This window comes from Danio aesculapii, chromosome 19 (genome assembly GCF_903798145.1).
Source record: "Danio aesculapii chromosome 19, fDanAes4.1, whole genome shotgun sequence".
Classification (NCBI taxonomy): Eukaryota; Metazoa; Chordata; class Actinopteri; order Cypriniformes; family Danionidae; genus Danio; species Danio aesculapii.
Window position 1 is genome coordinate 8,799,354 of NC_079453.1, and position 20,155 is coordinate 8,819,508.

The window sequence follows — 20,155 nt, forward strand, 5'->3', positions numbered from 1 at the left end:
TTCTAGAAAAAAAAACATTTTGTTCTTTTAGAAAATTAAGCTTTTAAAAATGGTATAAATGAAGTAATTTGTTGAATTTGTCATGTCTATCGATGAAAATAATCAACGAATATTCTGGTATTGTGTCCATTCATTCAGTTTTTCGGGGGCGGGGGGGGGGGGGGGGGGGGGGGGGGGGGGGGGGGGTGGGGGGGGGGTCTTATTCTGCTTGTATATTTTCTTCTTCCATTTTATTTCTTTATTTTGTCATAATTGTAGTACAGTGTAATAGTTGATTTCTGTTCTAAATAATGATACATTCAGTAATGATACACTTTTACATCAACATCTGAACAGATGAGTTAAAGATATTTTCCTTTTATTGAGGTTAAACATTTAAATTAAATGCCTGAATGTGTTGTGTATAATCTGACTAAATTGTAATGTATTGCATTTTGAAATAAAAAACCTCATTCAAAGGAGCATGAAGTCAAGAATGTCTTTCATATTCAGACAGCAGAAACTGTTAAATAACTTGTACTTCATGTGCAGCTGAATATTAGAAAATTACAGACAATGGATGTTCAACTGAATTAACACAAGCTGATTTTGTTCAGATGGGAAGAGATTAAAAGTTCAGTCGTCATTTTTCTCATCTTCAATGAACAAATTAAAAATAAATTAAAATGAGATAAGTTTATTGAACATTTTCTAGCCTGCATAAGTTTAATCTCTCAAAAAATATATCATTAGTGGAAATTAATATTATTACGCATTTCTACACATTCGAATGATGCTCTTTCAACTAAATTTGGTTAAACAGAACTCAAGCAAAATTTATTTTTTACAAGTGAGACGAAATTACTTGTATTTTACACATTTTCTCAATTGCTTACATACTTTTGTCCAATCTGTAGTCCTATCTTTAAAACTCTATAATCAGGGTTAGTAATTTTAATCAAATGTATTTTTTCAAACATTCAAATAGATCACTTTTAATGTTTGAAACAGCTTCATGAAGTGTTAAACTTTGTTGGTGGAAAATGTGCAGGTAAATATTACAATTTACAATTTAACAGCAAGTGCATCAATTAAGTACCATAGTTATTTATCGTTTGCAAATATTTCCATATTGAAAATGAATGTATTTCTGATGTGTAGGAGGGAAAAAGAAGGATAAGTTTGGCAGAGGATAGATTCAAACTGGGTTGATGATCGATAGCATAACATGTTGGCTTGCAATTTACAACCAACGCCACTTGCCTGTAGTCAAAAGTTAACCTGTAGTAATGTTGTTCGTCAATCAGACAGTGAAAAGCAGAAATTAGGCAAATAGCTTCTGCAACAAGGTGAGCTATTTACACTTACCTAAATATACAGTGCAAAATTAGTGATTTTTGGGGGGCCTGTGCCCACAATGCTAGTCTGGCACTACCAACTTTTTGTACTCTCTTTTTGCGAAAAAGTAAGCAGGGGCACAATCAAGCTGAAAATGGTGCGCAACATTTTACAGTTTCCAGGTTGAATGACGTTTCTCACAAGATGCGCAACATTTTGGTACAGTTTCCCGGGCTGTCTGATCATGTTATGAAGGCTCTATGTCCTGTTCTTAAAGAACGATGCATAATTTCTATCCATACTCCAAGCATTGACCACCTAATATGAAAAAAAAAATCTGTCCTCATGTAGACGTCTTACAAAGTATTTTACAGTATTTTAAAACTACTACAAATACAAGTCACTAAAGTATTTTGATACAATATATTAAGCCATGGGGCTGCAGTGGGTAGCACGTTCGGCTCACAGCAAGATGGTCGCTGGTTCGAGCCTCGGCTGGCGTTTCTGTGTGGAATTTGCATGTTCTCCACGTGTTCACGTGGGTTTCCTCTGGGTGCTCCGGTTTCCCTCACAAGTCCAAAAACATGTGGTATAGGTGAATTGAATAAGCTAAATGTCCGTAGTGTATGTGTGTGAATGAGTATGTATGGATATAACCCAGTGATGGGTTGCAGCTGGAAGGCCATCCGCTGCGTAAAACATATGCTGGATAAGTTGGTGGTTCATTCCACTGTGGCGACCCCAGATTATAAATGGGACTAAGCCGAAAAGAAAATTAATAAATAAATGATATTAAAAGCCATTTTATTATACACAATAAAATACATATTACAAAATACTAGTTTGTATTTGAAGTACATGTATCATAAATACTGCCCACCCCCACTACTACTAATAATTGTATCATTAATATATATATATATATATATATATATATATATATATATATATATATATATATATATATATATATATATATATATATATATATACTAATTATAAGTTATTATAATTATAAAAATATATACAAATATTAATAAACAACAATTTATTGAGATGGGTGTATGATACAACTTTTCAAATTTAACAGTGGTAAAGAAAATATATATATTTAACTAAATACAATGATCATGAAATTCTGTTTTATTTATTACATTTTGTTTCAATTACATTTTATTTATTTTATTTGTGCATGCCTAACATCCGTTTTATAACGATGCATCATATATCTATGTATTAAAGTACCGTTATGTTACAACAAGAAATTGAATACATTGAAAAATTGCAACATAAAAAATCTAAACAAAAGATAAATTGATCAAAATAAGCACATTTTTTTAGTCTGCTAAAAGTAATAGTAAGGTAAAATACAATTTAAACCTATTTCAAAGAATGCACCAGAAATGAGAATTGATTTGAGAACAGTTTAATTTTGTACTGTGTCAGATACAATAATAAAACAGTGAATGTTGCATGAATGTGAGATCCAATATGTTCAGAACATCCCCTTCTTATAGCGGTGGATCAGCTCTGACACATCCTCCTTACACACCTTGATCCAGCCGTCTTCCTGCATGTGGTACACTAGAAGAAGACACTTCTGAGTCATTAACAGCTATTTAGACTGATAATAAATGAGAATTAAGACCTTGAATACAAAGTCAAATAATAAAACAATACTGAGGTTGAACAGTAAATATATAATAATTATCACATATCAACAAACACATATCACTAAACATCACTAACATTTATGCATTATTACAGAACATTTCTGTCTCGGATTTATTTGTATTAGACTTACAGTTGACGACACCACCAGAATAGGCATCTCTGTGTGTGGCATGAGCGATGCCACGACGGCCCAGTTCATACGCCTCCTCCACAGTCATATCCTCACGATAACCGCTGTCTACCACACCATACGCATAACTGTTCCCACAGCCGGTGGAAAACATCCGGCCAGAGAGACGAGTGCCATTGTCATCCACATAGTACAGGCCTGGACCCTGTGTGAGGAAAGAAATGTGAACATGCCAGAGACCATAATTATTGCTGGGTTGTGAGTTGGTCACAAAAAATTGCATTTCAAATGTAAAATCAATTAATCAATTTAATCAGTTATGTTGACATAACTTAATTGTTTAGGTGTAACAAGTTGAGGTAAATTGTGGATCCAACATCACTTCTTATAGTGCATAAACCATGGGCTGTTTAAATACTCATTACTGAAGAAAGTATGCATTTAATGTTGAATATTTTATTACTATTCTGAAATAATTGAACTTACAACTTGCAAATTAATCAACATAAATAACAGAATTGTGTGTCAGGTAGTTCTTTGTCTTTAAGTCATGTATAAGTCATGTCATGATCAAGCAAAAAACATAACACATATTACCTGTTTGTCCCATCCGCAGATCATGCTCCCCATAGACAGGCCCATGCCTCGGTATCCCAGCATCATGTTGGACAGCAGTTTGGAAGCAGCAGACACTGAGATCCTCTGCTTGTTACGCAGTTTGTAAAGTCTGTTTAAAAAACACAAATATTACTATATAATAAACATATAGGAATCAACATAATGTCCTTGTATGAATGCATAACTGCTGGGGCACTGTTGAACAGTAATTACTTTGTCCCAGAGTATCTACATTTGGAAGTGACAGAGATTCCCATCAAAGTTTCCATCATCTCATTCAAACTCAAACGAAATGACCTTTTATAATGAACAAAGTAAAATTGAAGTCTTTATTTAGTTAATAGTTCATATTCAAACACTGGTCAACACACTGACAGACTAGTACTATACAGATAGAATGACATGATGCCCAAACATTGTGTCTGGTCACATTATATGCAGAAACCAATGAATATTTGATGTCAGCTGACATTTGTGGTTTACATTGCCATATATGCTGTAGTCAGTGTACTCATGCGGATCACTGTATAGATTTATCCTTACATAAACAAGCATACACTTTAATTTGTTCATCATAAAAAGTGAATAACCAGTGCTTTCACCCCCCTCAAAGACTTTCAATAAAAAATTTTAATTCAAATTTATTCAAAATTTAGTGACCAGGAAAGCAAAGATGGATTTGCCACCTCTCCCAATGTCCTGATCAGGACTAAGTGAGAAAATAAAACAGCAAAAAGACAAGACCAATTAAAAATAAAGAGATCTGTATACTGTAAACACTGTAAATTTATCCCAAGATAGAGAAAATTGTAAGAATATATTTCAAAGAGTTGGAAAATACTTTGTATAAAAATCAAAAACAAAAAGTGCTCTGGGGTAGCTCAAATAACGTGTCTGTGCTCTTTGGGCAAGGGATTCATCAAAACAAACATTATTTTCCAAACAAGTATTTTTCAACCACAAAAATCAGTCCAAGGCACTTAAAAGATGTAGAATTTTTTTTTATTGCGTTTATTCACACTGCTAATCTTTAAAAAACATACGCGTTTCGGTAGGGAGTTGCCTTTATCAGGGTAACAGTGATCAGTGATCAGTATGTATGCATTTATATACATGTATAAGTATATTTGTATGTATATATGTATGTAGGAGTATATTTTTGTATGTACATGCATGTTTATTCACATTTTTTTGTATACTATATTTGTTCATTTGTCTATATATACATTTTTTGTTGTGGTTTCATCATCAATATATATATATATATATATATATATATATATAGTTTTATTTGCTAAATATTTTGTATAACATGTATCATCTTTCTTTATCTCTCTCTCTCTCTCTCTCTCTCTATATATATATATATATATATATATATATATATATATATATATATTATTATTATTATTATTATTTATTTTTTTTCCTCTCTCTATCAATGTTGAATTAATCATGATTGTTGAGCTGACCTTGTTTAATAAATGACTTTAGTATGGTTTCGATATTCTAATGAGACCATAGCATCTAAAAGAAACTCCAGACGCACCTGATCCCTGTTACCCTGATGAAGGCCATGTGCCAAGATTAGCCATGTTAATATGTTAGAATAAAGGCTGTTTAATGTTTTTTCCACATCTTTCGAGGGCCTTGGACTGATTTTTGTGGTTGGAAAATACTTGTTTGGAAAACAATTAATGGATAATAGTACACTATTAGATCCAGATACACTATTACCAATAATTTGAACAAATAACTGAAAAACCGACCGGGCAGCAGACACAGAATCATAGAATTATATATCAAGATTATACCTTAGACAACCCAGCTTTGGGAAACACCCATACAATGTCACATTCACACACTTACACTACGGACAATTTAGCTTAGTCAATTCACTGATAACGCAAGTGTTTGGACTGTGGGGGAAACCGGAGCACCTGGAGGAAACCCACGCTAACACAGGGAGAACATGCAAACTCCATACAGAGATGCCAACGGACCCAGCTGGGACTCGAACCAGCGACCTTTTTGCTGTGAGACAGCAATGCTAACAACTGAGCCATCATACCACTTACATAGTATTAGATATTATATAATTTAAAATGAGACAACGTGGTGGCGCAGTAGGTAGTGCTGTCGCCTCACAGCAAGAAGGTCGCTGGTTCGAGCCTCGGCTGGGTCAGTTGATGTTTCCGTGTGGAGTTTGCATGTTCTCCCCGCGTTTGTGAGAGTTTCCTCCGGGTGCTCCGGTTTCACCCACAGTCCAAAGACATGAGGTACAGGTGAATTGGGTAGGCTAAATTGTTCATAGTGTATGAGTGTGAATGAGTGTGTGTGGATGTTTCCCAGAGATGGGTTGCAGCTGGAAGGACATCTGCTGCGTGAAACATGTGCTGGATAAGTTGTCGGTTCATTTCGCTGTGGCGACCCCGGATTAATAAAGGGATGAATGAATAATTAAAGTAATTTACACCTGAAGATATTTGCATTACCAGAACTAAATCAAAGTGATCAGTAGAAATATATTTTAACTTTTAAACTTTTTTTTCTTTTGTAAATCTTCAGCCACATTAGACTGAATATATTTTCTGACACCACTGAACACAAACAGGTAATTTCATCCCGTGAGCAGATGCTCATCCCCTTCTGAAGCATGCTGAAACAGACCTGCACTCTTTAGCCAGCAGTCTCTCCCAGTACTGACAGTCTGCAGCGCTGCCCGACATGGTGCCCAGCAGGTAAGGGTTGATCTCAATCACTTTATTGGCCTCCTTTGATGCTGAAACACATCATGATAAAGCATAAAAACATGATTTGATGAAGTTTACCAATACTGCTTTATTATAAACAAAATGCCATGGTTGAGCTGTAAAACAATCTTGTTTGTATCATATGAATGTGTTTGTAGTTTTAATAAATGGATGCTTACCAATGTATTTTCCAGCTGAAGCTCTGGAGTCAACAGCCACAATGACTCCATGACGGAATTTGAATGCCAGTGTTGTGGTGCCATGATTCAGATCTATGCAAACGCCATCTTCACAACTACACGATTTCAGAAACTTGGAGGGCTAATGGGAACATAGAATATCAATGTTAAAAATTACAAATGTATTATTTTTGTCCTTAATCTTAAATTATGTTTAAAGGCTAATATTGAGACTCTGCCCCCTATATTTCAATAAGCAGAATTATAGGAGGTACACTTTTAGCAAACCATGACTTTTAAAAAGACGTTTTGTTTAACAAATACTTGTTCTACAGCTTTTAAACAATATTAAAATTGAGTTTGTGTATCAAATAATGTTTTTTATGAGTAATTGTTGTTCAATCTTCTGTTTCAAACACGACATATTTCGTCTTTATCACTTCGGTCGTGACATAATGTTCTTGCTAGGATTAAGTATCAGCTTTTGATTATAAAATACTTACGTCAACCCCAACAGGTACCGCGAATTCCTGACATTTGGTCCCAAAACTGTAGTGATTCGAGCGGTCGAGAAGCGTTTGCTTAAAGCCAAACTGTGAGGCGGAATTATATTTATATCCACTTACGTCCAAAAGAGCCATCCTGTATGTTACGCACAGCTAATGGCAGTAATTAAAACACTAAAAGCGAAGTAACCAAAGTGTAATAGGCTATTTTACATGAAGGAAATGCGATCCATGCACGGAAGACAACGATTTCGAAACCGAAAGATTCAGAGATGCCTTATTTGGTTTCGATAACGACCAAAAGGTATCTTTAAAAACAAACTAAAAGCATAATCTATATCTTTAATTAACAGATGTACATAAATGTTGTCATTTTGGATATTAAATGCTGTTTAAGAGTATCTAAAAAGCATGACAACTTAGTGATTGTCTGAGGAAAAACTCTGCACATGAGTTGACCAATGGGAGTGAGGGAGTCTCTCTCGTCGTCTTCAGTCTCTATGTAGATTTGACTGATGTAGGTTAAACCAGGTGAAAAAGATGCGGAAGCATAATATTTTACCAATACACAAGCTATGCGTGTAAACAAGCCTAAATTAATTTAAAATACTGGCTATTAGACTTTGTTTTTACTAGATGCATTAAAGGCACTGACAGGCCTTTTTTTGCTAGATAAAAGTACAGAAATGTACTTTTACATAGGCCTAGATTTAAGATATCACTAGCCTAATATGTAACATTTAGGAATTTATCTATTTAATAAGAAAGTCTGAACCTATGTAAGCAGTCATGTGAAAATTTAGGACAAATCATTGAATTTGGTTTTTCATATGAGGAAATAAATTAACGAGTTGGTCATCAGCTGGTCTTAAAATAAGTAAAAACATAAATAATATTATTTTATTATAATATAATCATATGTTTTCCCAGTGTTGGGTGTTGGAATGGCATCCGCTGTGTAAAACATGTGCTGGATAAGTTGCCGGTTCATTCCGCTGAGGAGACCCCAGATAGGGACTAATAAGCCGAATTAAAAAAATGAATGAGTAATCATATATTCATGTATTATTACTTGCGTTTTACAATATTTTTTCAAAGATTAAACACATTTACTTTTAACAGCAAATTTACCCCAAGATCAGATGGTGTAAAGCACACAGAACTGGCATTCTCTAAAGATCATGTTCAAGATCAGTACATTTAGAAATTATGGGACAACTATGGAATGTTTGAAACGGTTGTTAGAAGAAATTTCTTTCAATAAAAAATAAAAACATGGCAGCACATTTTCGGTTTGCAAAGTGTTATTTGAACAAGCCATAAGATTATAGAACAATATATTTGGCAATAATCTTATGCTGTTAAATTCATGAAAACTGCATTATAAAAATACCTACATGTATTTACACAACTCAGTTTTGCATAATACATTTTACAGATGTATTTTTACTTTTTCATTACAGTTCTGAAGTAATGTTAGGCTTTATTCAATTATTTATGAATGTCCAATAACCATTAGCATCAACAATGTAGACAATGTCCCTGGAGTGTATTTTATAAGCAATAAAAAAGGCTACACAGTGTATATACTGTAAAATGTAATAGTTTATTGATAATTATCTGCACAGGTCTACCAGTCATGGAATTAAGAACACAAACAACTAATATAATGGCATCATCTGTTTGTCAGCAGTTGAGTTGAAAGGATCCCTCTTCCAGGTCTCATTCCAGACATCATGGTGTATGACTCGGATCAACTTGATGCTGCTGTTTCCATCATCTGAACAGTCTCATGCACCAAGTCCAGCTCCAGCTGATTCACAGTTTTAGTTAAAATTGGTGTTGTGCCTGATTTATATTTATACTTCGCTTGTCTGTAACACAAGGATCGAAAGGAATCGGTATATTACCAATATTAAACATCAGACTAAATATCACTTACTTTTAAATATAAGCAGTTAATGCCTGTGAGTTGTATAGTACAATGTGTGATCTGAAAAGTAAATAAAAAGATAGCTGAGGTTTCCTACCTCTTGTAGTTATAAGGAGACTCTTTGTGAGGTCTGATATAGTCCACCCCCTCTTTTGTAATGACACACAGGTCGATGTTGTTTCCAGATCCCAGGTCACACATGATGCCAGCTTGGATGGCATCACTTACTAGTGCTTTTGCCTGCTCCAGCTAAAGACAAAAATGACATTTAGTACACATACATGAAATAAAAAGGGTAATATTTCAAGGTTCTTAAGTAAAAAAAAATATAAAATTAAAGTGGGACGACTTTTAAAGAGTAATGAAAGCATTATTTGATTGACAAAATTGAAACAGGCAGATGCCAATAACACCAGAAGTTTGACAAACGCAACCTCAGTCATTTGTCATGGCCCAGAGACTCATGGGATTACATTAGGAACCTTACAAGTAGATACAACATAAATCCAACTTACATCCATGTTTACTTTGAATCTGTCCTCCAGTATGCCCATAGCAGCCAGCTTACCAGATCCTAAAAACAACAGAAACACAGATGCACAGTTCCCTTGAGCAGCTGTTTGTAAAATCATTCTAAACAAGTTTTCATATTCAAGGTTTAGCTAGTGTTGAGTGATTAGCTAGGTTTATCAGACAACAGTTGCATCTCACGTACCCATGGCCAGATATGGCACCTTGTCCATGCTCCCATAAGGACCAACTGTGTACAGGTGACTGCCAGTGCAGTCAACGCCTCCTAAAATTAGATTAGCTCCAATCATACCTCGATATCTGAGAAAGGGAGTACAAAGAATTAAACAGTATTGTTTTTTAGTGATGTCACCAATCACAAACTTAGATGAATTTTATAGTACAGCAATAAAAAACACACAAAAGGGCTCTTTTCACTTGAACTACAATGTAAACCCTAATGTTGTCTTTGCTTAAACAATTAAGTAAAGTTGACTGAACATTACTTAAAAGTTTGCATTTTGGTCATGTCACCTAATAATATGAGTTAATTTAACTAATATACAATGAAAATGCATAAACTTTTTAATAAACATTAAATTCTTAAAGATTTTAAGTATAGAAAGCTCAAAATCACAATTAATCACAAAAAATAGGTTGTTTTAATGTAGTCTTGACTGTAAAATTCTAATATGTGCAACCTTTTTGTGCAAGGTCTTTTTTAAATCAGAAAACAAGGCTACATGTATAATTATTCACCATAATGGGATTGAATGGCTACTTATTTTTCTTTCAAACATTTTTTCCATAGTAAACAATTACACAAACACACTGAACTGAACAATTTAAGTATAATCTACCAAACCGGCAAGTTAAATAAACTTAAATAGGCAAGTTTTGGGAGACTCCGCTACTCAATTAAATTGAGGCAATGAGTTTACTCAATTAATTTCATTCAGCCAACTTATTAGGGTTTTCAGTGTAGTTAATTTTTCATTCTAAACTCATTCATAATAAATTAAACATTTGGTTCACTCCCTTAACATTTCACATTATACAAAATCTGCAGATGGATGTTGAGAGTAACTTAAATCTTATAAGCTAAAGTAAAAATATATAACTTTTATCATTTTTATTTAAGGCTTACAATGCAAATCTAATTAGAACCACTTGCTTGGTAAACAAAGTAAGTTTAATATAATATATCTGCTAAAATTCTACTTTACAAACTGTATTGCACATAAATCATATAAACATTTGCATATTATTCAATCTGGTTACCGAAATTAATATAAAAACTTAAAAATGTATTTATATATTTAAACACCTACATAAGTAAAAAAAAAAAAAAAAAAAAGATTGAACAATGGGCTCAAAACCTGTGAAAATCTGCAGATCTCTTTTTGCACAGGTTCTGTGTGGGCCTACTTATGACTTAACCGAGTACAGCTTATCCTGGATTTTACACCGGTTTTCATATTGTACATCCATTAACGCTAAATTAACAGCCTAATTGCATATTTAAAGCATTTTAGCACCTGCTAACATTTTACCTGTGTATTTTTCTTTAATAGAAAAAAATGCACATGTAAATCCAGTTGACACATTCTCCATCAAAATTTTATGTTTTATGCTCAATGGACATTTTCGATTATAAAGATAAGAACAGACATACTCATACTAATTAGAATAGTCTTTAAAATTGACATGAAATCTAAACTGACAGTGACAATATTTACTTTGTTAGTGCACATTGCTAGTTTCTAGTAAATCTAAAGGAAAAATTGTTTGTCTTTAATCAAACTCTGAAAGTGTGCTTCTGCTTTGAAACGGCATTTACTTCCCATTTACTTCCCTGATGTTGTCAGTTAGACAGGAAAAATAAATGATAAAATGATTTATTCAATATATAGTTTCAGTTGGATATATTGCAAAACTGAAGTCAAGTCACGTTGTGCACGTTTGCCACCGAAATGTGCAGTTAACAGAACTGTAAAAGCATCGATAGCCCTGCTCCAGAGCAGTGTCTCATAACCTTGGGTAGGAAAACAGTGCTAACCTTGTTTCAAAAAGTGGTGTTGAGAACAATTACTTTAAGTACAGTTCAAAAAGTCTATGAATGTGGTTACAAGTGAACACACACCTGAAGAGCATGTCTTGTATTATGTTTACTGCCATAACGACTCTTGGGTTCCTGCCGCTGTTCATTGAGAAAATGGTGAGGTTTGATGACAGCATGTCTGTAGTTTTCTCCGTGTCAGCAGCTGTTCCCGCTCCACAGCAACTAAGGACAGAATTTTTTTTATAATTTCATCAATAACTTATCTACAAACATTTAAAATTCAACGTATGTTATACTCTTTTTTAACTTCTGCAATTGATCTTTAATCCTTACTATATGTTAGGTGCAATGTAGTGAATCTTGGCACACATTTTATCAGCAACTACTTCATCAGAGGTGGCTCTTGTGTCTGCTCCCAGAACGACACCATCCTAAACACACACACACACACACGCACACACAGTTATTGCTTGTAATAATTGTTTTATAATACAACTTATTATGTGTTTTGGTTTTTAGTTACCTTAAAAACCACTCCAGCAATGGTGGTGCCTGTTTTCATGGCTTTTGGTGGCTTGACTTTCCCCTCTTCTGCACCATTTTCCAGTACAATATTTCTAAGAGGAGGAGGAGATGAGGTTGAATAAAGCAGAAGATCATGTAAAAACTTTTAAATAACATAACGTAGCTATAAAGACGAATACTGCATAAAAACACGTAGTACGTTTTCTTTGTGAGGAAAAAGATTTGAAAGTCAGAAAATGGTTTCGCTTTTGTTCCGGCTACCAACATGAAATCACCAACAATACTGGGAGCGTTTACTAGATTTCATACACAAAATTATCATGACATAACAACATCAAGCCTACTTATGTCTTACCTTGACGCGTTTTCGAAGTTAAAGCCACATAAAGAGGGCTCGAGGACGTGAGACGTAAGTGCCATGTCCAGAATCTGATCAGGAAATATTAATGTTGTGAAATGTAATGCGCCTCGCGACCACACGGTTTGCTGTTTCAGACTGAAGAGCGTGGCTTTCCACAGTACGACGCGTACGGGAAGCGTTTATCCACAATTTTGTATGTCGAATTAGCAATAGTAATGGACAGACATCATCCATACTCTCAAGTTAATGGGGTCAGCACTGGCGTAAGTATACTATTTATGACTAAAGCCTTTGCAGCGTGTTGTTTGGGAACCTGACGCAAAAAAAAAAAAATACGCGTCGTTGATCAGACAGGTTATGTTTGTCTTATCACACGAGACATTATGATTAAATACATGTTTAAAATATTTTACAGTGTGTTGTTGGGGATTGGTTTAGGTGTATAACATTGCTAAAGGTTACTTTCGCTTTCATATGTATAGGATAAATATGCCACCATTCATTAGGGTTTGAAATAACTTTATGGATGCATCAGAAGTTATGTACTCTTGTATAAATTCTGAGATTACTTCTAAACTATTATGCACAAATAAAATAATGGTAGAGCATGTAGGTAAAAAAGTTAGCTTCCCCACTTTAATTCATTTTCCTGTTGACAATAGATGTCACTAAATCTCATCTAAGCACATACACTGAGAGTTTTTTAATTCTGACTTTAAAAAAGCATTTATTAAACCTGGACATTTTTATTAGTGATTGTATACACTCACCGGCCACTTTATTAGATACACCTGTCCAACTGCTCATTTAACGCAAATTTCTAATCAGCCAATCAGATGGCAGCAACTCAATGCATTTAGGCATTTAGACTTGGTCAAGACGACCTGCCGCAGTTAAAACCAAGCATCAGAACGGGGAAGAAAGGTGATTTAAGTGACTTCGAACGTGGCATGGTTGTTAGTGCCAGAAAGGCTGGTCTGAGTATTTCAGAAACTGACGATCTACTGGGATTTTCACGCACTACCATCTCTAGTGTTTGCAATGAATGGACTGGAAAAGAGAAAATATTCAGTGAGTGACAGTTCTGTGGGCGCAAATGCCCTGTTGATGCCTGAGGTCAGAGGAGAATGGCCAGACTGGTTCAAGCTGATAGAAAGGCAACAGTAACTCAAATAACCACTCATTACAACCGAGGTATGCAGAAGAGCATCTCTGAATGCACAACACGTTGAACCTTGAGGCAGATGGGCTACAGCAGCAGAAGACCACACCGGGTGCCACTCCTGTCAGCTAAGAACAGGAAACTGAGGCTACAATTCACACAGGCTCACAAAATAGGACAACAGAAGATTGGAAAAACATTGCCTGGTCTGATGAGTCTCAACTTCTGCTGCGACATTCGGATGGTAGGGTCAGAATTTGGCATCAACAACATGAAAGCATGGATCCATGCTGCCTTGTATCAATGGTTCAGGCTGTAATGGTGTGGGGGATATTTTCTTGGCACACTTTGGGCCCATTAATTCCAATTGAGAATCGTGTCAAGAGCACAGCCTACCTGAGTATTGTTGCTGACCATGTCCATCCCTTTATGACCAAATTATACCCATCTACTTCCATCTAGATAACGCGTGAATAATCTCAGACTGGTTTCTTGAACAGGACAATGAGTTCACTGTACTAAAATGGCCTCCACAGTCACCACATCTCAATCCAATAGAGCACCTTTGGGATGTGGCGGAACGAGAGATTTGTATCATGGATGTGCAGCCGACAAATCTGCAGCAACTGCGTGATGCTATCATGTCAATACGGACCAAAATCTCAGAGCAATATTTCCAGTACCTTGCTGAACCTATTTCATGGAGGACTAAGGCAGTCCTGAAGGCAAAAGTGGGTCCAACCCGATACTAGTAAGGTGTACCTAATAAAGTGGCCAGTGAGTGTAATTGCAATGCTAAGTTTTTTATAGCATGAAGTACAGTAAGAGCTTGGGATTTGTGTGAACAATTATTAATTTAGATGTGTGCGGTTAATGTTGAATTATAAATGTGTTCATATTTATTATAATAACTATTTTATTAATTGTTGTATATAAACCACAGTATAATAAATATTCTGTATACAATTATAAAAGTACTGAGTGTGTTAATTAACTTTTTTTTTTAATTAACTATTTATTTGTTAGACCACTATTCTTGCAGTCAAGTTCAATGGAGGAGTCATCATTGGGTCTGACTCCAGAGCTTCTATGGGAGAGTGAGTATTATTCAAATGATAGTTCATCACCCTCATAACTCACACAATTAAAAAATAAAAATAAATCTAAATATAACCTTTACCTACAGGTCTTATGTGTCATCCAAAACCATCAACAAGCTCATTCAGGTGCACGATCGAATATTCTGCTGCATAGCTGGATCTCTGGCTGATGCACAAGCTGTAACCAAAATGGCCAAATTCCAGCTGTCTTTTCACAGGTCATTTTATTTATTTTTTTACCTTATATCCTGAAGTATTTTAATAATGAGCATAAATAGGAGCGGTCAGTAATTGTAAATTATCTCTGTCTTTAGTATTCAGATGGAATCTCCTCCTTTGGTTAAAGCTGCAGCATCCATTATGAGGGAACTTTGCTATAGCAATAAGGAAGAGCTGCAGGCAGGCTTCATCACAGCAGGCTGGGACAGGAAAAAAGGACCACAGGTGATTTACAATCATGATACACAAAAATACACAATCATGATATTGGTGTTGTTAGCAATTTTGGACCCTTTAAAGAAATATGAGGGTTGGCCCACCACCATTCTACATGCAACATCCAAGCCAACCTAGCCATTAAAAATCTTTCACTGCGGTTTATTAATACTGACCTGTTACTTTTACATTTGACCACTTTAGTATTTAGTCAGAGGCTGTAGTGAGCCTGAAAAATACATCACTGTGTCTATTTTGCAATCTAATATTGCATCGAATCCATTTAATCTGTGATAACACAAACACTTTAATACTTTGCTTTTAACTTTTCTCTGACTGTAAGCAGCAAATTTCACTGATTGGTCTGCACAATAGCACTTCCAGGTCCAACACACCTGATGACTCTACGCAGGACAGGACGCAACCATGAAGTGAATAGATGGGGATAATTTTGACAGAAATTAATTTTATTTATTTAGTTTTACTCTTTGTTATAACTCATTTATACTTTATTATGCATTACTACTAATAATGTTACTAACTAATGAAACCAATTTTGATGTAGGACTTTAGAATCATCTTGACTTCAAATTCATTTTCTTTTCGGCTTAGTCCTTTTATTAATCTGGGGTCGCCACAGCAGAATTAACCACCAATTTATCCAGCATTTGTTTTACGCAGCAGATGCCCTTCCTGCCGTAACCCATCACTGGGAAACCCATACACACTCATTCACACTCATACACTATGGACAATTTAGCCTACCCAATTCACCTGTACCGCATGTCTTTGGACTGTGGGGGAAACCGGAGCACCCGGAGGAAACCCACGCGAATGCAGGGAGAACATGCAAACTCCACACAGAAACACCAATTGACCCAGCCGAGGCTCGAACCAGCGACCTTCTTGCTGTGAGGCGACAGCACTACCTACTGCGCCACTGCGTCGCCCCTTGACTTCAAATAAAGAATATAATACAGACACTGCATTTTAGCTTTAAAATGTGTTGGCTGGTAAGGAAAAACAGTGGCATGTAATACAATGAGAGCGTAAACCAAAACAAAGCCTATTGTTGTTCTTCAGAATTAAATTGCACTGTTTTCTATGCAGATGAGTAACATTCTCCTGTGTTAATATTTTGCACAGATTTACGTAGTGTCTTTGGGAGGAATGCTTCTCAGTCAGCCTTTTACCATCGGTGGATCTGGCAGCACGTACATATATGGCTATGTGGATGCCAAATTCAAACCTGACATGACTTTAGAAGAGGCTACACAGTTTTCCACCAATGGTACATTAAATTTCTATATAAATGGTTGACATTTATATATTCTCTAAATATGTGTTCACTAAATATGCAACTGCTAATGGTTTTTGTTTGTATCTTCACAGCTTTGGCTCTGGCTATGGGTCGGGACAATGTCAGTGGTGGTGTTGTTCATTTGGTTGTGATCACTGAAGCTGGAGTCAAGCATATAATTGTTCCAGGAGACAAACTGCCAAAGTTCCATGATGAATAGAGCAGAACAAATTGGACACTTTAACAAATATCACTACTTTGTGATTAGCTGTGTGCAGATCTACGATTTTTGGCTTATTTTCCTCTCACACTTTGTCATTCATAATAAATACATTAAAGTTGTATGTTGTTCAGTGTGATTTCCCTTCTTACATTAAATGCATAGGATGTTCATCTTCATTCATTTTCTTTTCGGCTCTAGTCCCTTTATTAATTAGGGGTTGCCACAGCAGAATGAACTGCCAACTTATCCAGCATATGTTTTTCATGCAGCGGATGCCTTTCCAGCCACAACACAACAATGGAAAACACTCATACACTCTTGCATTCACACACATACACTACAGCCAATTTAGCTTATGCAATTCACCTAGCGTGAGGGAAACTGGAACACCAGGAGGAAACTCACGTGAACACGGAGAGAACATACAAACTCCACATAGAGATGCCAACTGACCCAGCCTGGGCTTGAACCAGCGACCTTGCTGTGAGGCAATTGTGCTACCCACTGCACCACCATGACATCTTAGAATATTTAATTACAGAAAGAATTGCATAAACTGAACTACATCATGTATTTTTGTCTTACATCAACTATAAATCTAAAAACTGATTTTGTATGCAGCTTAACAGATTTTTTTCCAATCGTACTGTGCATTGCATGTGGTCTTTCCTATATTCATATTCCTATATTTAATTTATGTAGTTATTAAACTCCTAAATTGGGATATTTACAGTGATTCCAGTTCTCAAAACAAAGTAAATAATATTTAAATAATTGCTAAAGGTGTAAAATAAGACAAAACTTTATATTTTATGACAAACCTCTTCCCAGCATGAATAATATTGTATACTTCAGTTAGCATCAGTGTTTTTTCCCCTAATTATTTTTTCAATTGTAAAAAAGTGTGCATTTGTATTGATTCATTTTCCATTAATGTACTTTTTTATATGTTTATTAAATTACTGTGCAGCCAATACACTGTATGATCAAAAATGTGGAAAAAAAGTACATAGGGTCGAAGGGGAATTATAAAAATTAATCATAGGCTAAATTATATTATATAGACTAACACTGACCGCATATAAAAAATACATAAATTAAACTGGCATTGAAGTTTTCCAAGTGTTTTGACGTTGGCTAGCCGCTAGGCTAATTTAACATAGGCAGAATTCAGTGTGTTAGCAGAGACTGATAGGAAGTAACTTCTTTCGCTTTCTGTTATTGACATAAAATGGAGGAATAATGTAGGCAAAAGCTTAAGGAGATCAAAACAAAGTCTCGTTTGGCAGTTTGATTCATTTTCATTCGCTGTTTAGGAGCTTCGTTTGAGGTGTGCAGAGCTATTGAGTTTCGCGTCTCTTCTGGTGTTAAGACTCAGAGCAGGCAGGTTTGCACAGACAGGTACTTGCTTTCCATCCGCTCAAAATGTCGGAAGAATTATTTCCAGAACCGGGATGGCTGTCTGAAGAAGTCAAAACCGGGGTGAGTTTCAGCCTCGTGCACTTAAAACAGTCGATCTAATCGTTTATTTCCAGCTATATGAACATAAACTATAATTTAAGCCCACTGAGTGCCAAAGTACGTTAATGTTGTTTGAGATATGACTGTAAGATGCACCCAAAAGCCATCCTAATATCATTGAGCGCCAGGTAAGGTTGTTTTGACGTGAATGTGATTCTGTATTTTTCATCTTAATTTTAGACGACCATCATCGCTGTAACCTTTGACGGTGGTGTTGTTATCGGCTCGGATTCACGTGTGTCCGCGGGGTAAGAGAGAAGCTTGTGCTATAGTTAATGTGAAGGTTTAGCACATTACATTTTATTTTTAAATAATCAGGCCATGCAAATCCTTCCAATGCAAGTTTAAAACACCAGAATAACAGACGCTTTACGACTTTTAATTTAAAATTGCTTTGATATTACATTACTTTGTTCACGTTATTTTCAGTCATATAGTCATTCATTGAATGAATGAAATAGGATTTACCAAGAATATTAAAATGCTGTTTCTCTGGATATTGTTCTTAGGGAGTCAGTAGTGAATCGAGTGATGAACAAGCTCTCCCCCCTCCATGACAAGATCTACTGTGCTCTCTCTGGATCAGCAGCGGACGCTCAAACTATTGCTGAGATAGTTAACTACCAACTGGATGTGCATAGGTATTTATCACCAAGTAATTTTCTGTCAATAAAATTAGGCCTTGTACTTAGTGATTGATGCAATGACAACTAACAGCAATATTGTCATATTTTTCTAAATCTTATACATGTGCTAAATAATGTCTCTTGACAGTATTGAGGTGGAAGATGACCCACTCGTATGCTCTGCTGCTACTCTGGTGAAGAATATTTCATACAAATATAAAGAGGAGCTATCAGCACATCTCATTGTTGCAGGGTGGGACAAGAAAGGAGGTGGACAGGTTAGATCATTTTTGGTTTTATTAGAAACGTATGTGGTAAATGTCTATCAGATCACATGTAGTGACTTATATTATAAATAATATATTTGAATGTGTGGTAATTGCTGCTTCGTTTCAAACAGGTCTATGCAACACTGAGTGGTTTGCTGACCAAGCAGCCTTTTGCTATTGGTGGCTCTGGGAGTTTTTACATTAATGGGTTTGTTGATGCAGAGTATAAAAAGAACATGACAAAGAGGGAATGCCAGGAGTTTGTAGTGAATGGTAAGTTTGTCTATCTAATACAAACCTATAAATTGCTAATTAGAAAATAGATTTATGTATTTAGAACAAGCCAAGGTGTCTAGTTGGAATATTGTGATGCTTTTTCATGTGAACTGTAACTTCCCTTCTTTCTCCAGCTCTCACTCTGGCAATGGGTCGGGATGGCTCCAGTGGAGGTGTTGCGTATGTTGTTACTATTGACAAAGATGGAACAGAAGAGAAGTGCGTTTTAGGAAATGAATTGCCCAAATTTTTCGATGAGTGAAAAAAGTTAATTTGATCTGAAATTAAGAACAATGTATGAATACTAACATTTCTATCAGGATATTGTATTGCATGACATTGCTGTCAAGTAGTTTTTCTGCTATGACAAATCCATTAACATAAAGACACACATTCTTATGTGTTCACTTCGTCTCAAAGTTTGATAATAAACCATTATAGAAAATTACATGGTTTAAGTTGTTTCATTGTGAAAAATATTCTTGACAAACATTATATGCAATAATGCATTATACTCAAGGACCTGTCAAAATATAGAAGACCTCTGTGTAGCTATTCATTGAATTTTATTAAATTTAAGTTTAATTGTATAGCGCATTTCCCAATAATTATTGTTCCAAAAGCAGCTTCATAAAATCTTATTATATTACAATCAAAATCAGGAAAAGTCAACAT

General features: G+C 35.3%; 4 protein-coding genes across 4 annotated transcripts; 2 read left to right on the forward strand and 2 right to left on the reverse strand.

Annotated features, from left to right (window-relative positions):
* Positions 1 to 2,769: 2,769 nt before the first annotated feature.
* On the reverse strand, positions 2,770 to 7,577 carry psmb8a (proteasome 20S subunit beta 8A). The gene is made up of 6 exons (XM_056480002.1): positions 7,175 to 7,577; positions 6,672 to 6,813; positions 6,410 to 6,521; positions 3,719 to 3,848; positions 3,122 to 3,326; positions 2,770 to 2,901 (listed from the first exon to the last, which is right to left on the reverse strand). The coding sequence occupies exons 1-6, from the start codon at positions 7,310 to 7,312 to the stop codon at positions 2,813 to 2,815; spliced, it is 816 nt and encodes a 271-aa protein (XP_056335977.1). The 5' UTR covers positions 7,313 to 7,577; the 3' UTR covers positions 2,770 to 2,812.
* Positions 7,578 to 8,774: 1,197 nt separating this feature from the next.
* psmb13a (proteasome 20S subunit beta 13a) lies at positions 8,775 to 12,643 on the reverse strand. The gene is made up of 8 exons (XM_056479767.1): positions 12,563 to 12,643; positions 12,206 to 12,299; positions 12,016 to 12,113; positions 11,764 to 11,904; positions 9,826 to 9,941; positions 9,626 to 9,684; positions 9,208 to 9,359; positions 8,775 to 9,051 (listed from the first exon to the last, which is right to left on the reverse strand). The coding sequence occupies exons 1-8, from the start codon at positions 12,625 to 12,627 to the stop codon at positions 8,931 to 8,933; spliced, it is 846 nt and encodes a 281-aa protein (XP_056335742.1). The 5' UTR covers positions 12,628 to 12,643; the 3' UTR covers positions 8,775 to 8,930.
* Positions 12,644 to 12,692: 49 nt separating this feature from the next.
* On the forward strand, positions 12,693 to 16,907 carry psmb12 (proteasome 20S subunit beta 12). Its single transcript, XM_056479768.1, has 6 exons — positions 12,693 to 12,831; positions 14,757 to 14,827; positions 14,917 to 15,048; positions 15,145 to 15,274; positions 16,412 to 16,556; positions 16,658 to 16,907. Exons 1-6 carry the CDS (start codon positions 12,784 to 12,786, stop codon positions 16,783 to 16,785), a joined length of 654 nt encoding a protein of 217 aa, XP_056335743.1. The 5' UTR covers positions 12,693 to 12,783; the 3' UTR covers positions 16,786 to 16,907.
* A 1,075-nt stretch (positions 16,908 to 17,982) lies between these two features.
* On the forward strand, positions 17,983 to 19,817 carry psmb9a (proteasome 20S subunit beta 9a). The gene is made up of 6 exons (XM_056480047.1): positions 17,983 to 18,270; positions 18,490 to 18,557; positions 18,819 to 18,950; positions 19,084 to 19,213; positions 19,336 to 19,477; positions 19,615 to 19,817. The coding sequence occupies exons 1-6, from the start codon at positions 18,214 to 18,216 to the stop codon at positions 19,740 to 19,742; spliced, it is 657 nt and encodes a 218-aa protein (XP_056336022.1). The 5' UTR covers positions 17,983 to 18,213; the 3' UTR covers positions 19,743 to 19,817.
* Positions 19,818 to 20,155: the final 338 nt, after the last annotated feature.

Coding starts and splice junctions, on each gene's coding strand:
- psmb8a (XM_056480002.1), bottom strand. CDS start 7,312: ATGGCTCTTTTGGACGTAAGTGGATATAAATATAATTCCGCCTCACAG. Junction 3,849..6,409: donor CTGCTGGCTAAAGAGTGCAG/GTCTGTTTCAGC, acceptor TTTTTTAAACAG/ACTTTACAAACTGCGTAACA. Junction 3,327..3,718: donor TCTGCGGATGGGACAAACAG/GTAATATGTGTT, acceptor TTCCTCACACAG/GGTCCAGGCCTGTACTATGT.
- psmb12 (XM_056479768.1), top strand. CDS start 12,784: ATGGACAGACATCATCCATACTCTCAAGTTAATGGGGTCAGCACTGGC. Junction 15,049..15,144: donor TTCCAGCTGTCTTTTCACAG/GTCATTTTATTT, acceptor CTCTGTCTTTAG/TATTCAGATGGAATCTCCTC. Junction 16,557..16,657: donor TACACAGTTTTCCACCAATG/GTACATTAAATT, acceptor GTATCTTCACAG/CTTTGGCTCTGGCTATGGGT.
- psmb13a (XM_056479767.1), bottom strand. CDS start 12,627: ATGGCACTTACGTCTCACGTCCTCGAGCCCTCTTTATGTGGCTTTAAC. Junction 11,905..12,015: donor TACATTGCACCTAACATATA/GTAAGGATTAAA, acceptor TTCTGTCCTTAG/TTGCTGTGGAGCGGGAACAG. Junction 9,942..11,763: donor ATACAAGACATGCTCTTCAG/GTGTGTGTTCAC, acceptor TCCCTTTCTCAG/ATATCGAGGTATGATTGGAG.
- psmb9a (XM_056480047.1), top strand. CDS start 18,214: ATGTCGGAAGAATTATTTCCAGAACCGGGATGGCTGTCTGAAGAAGTC. Junction 18,558..18,818: donor GATTCACGTGTGTCCGCGGG/GTAAGAGAGAAG, acceptor TATTGTTCTTAG/GGAGTCAGTAGTGAATCGAG. Junction 19,478..19,614: donor CCAGGAGTTTGTAGTGAATG/GTAAGTTTGTCT, acceptor TTCTTTCTCCAG/CTCTCACTCTGGCAATGGGT.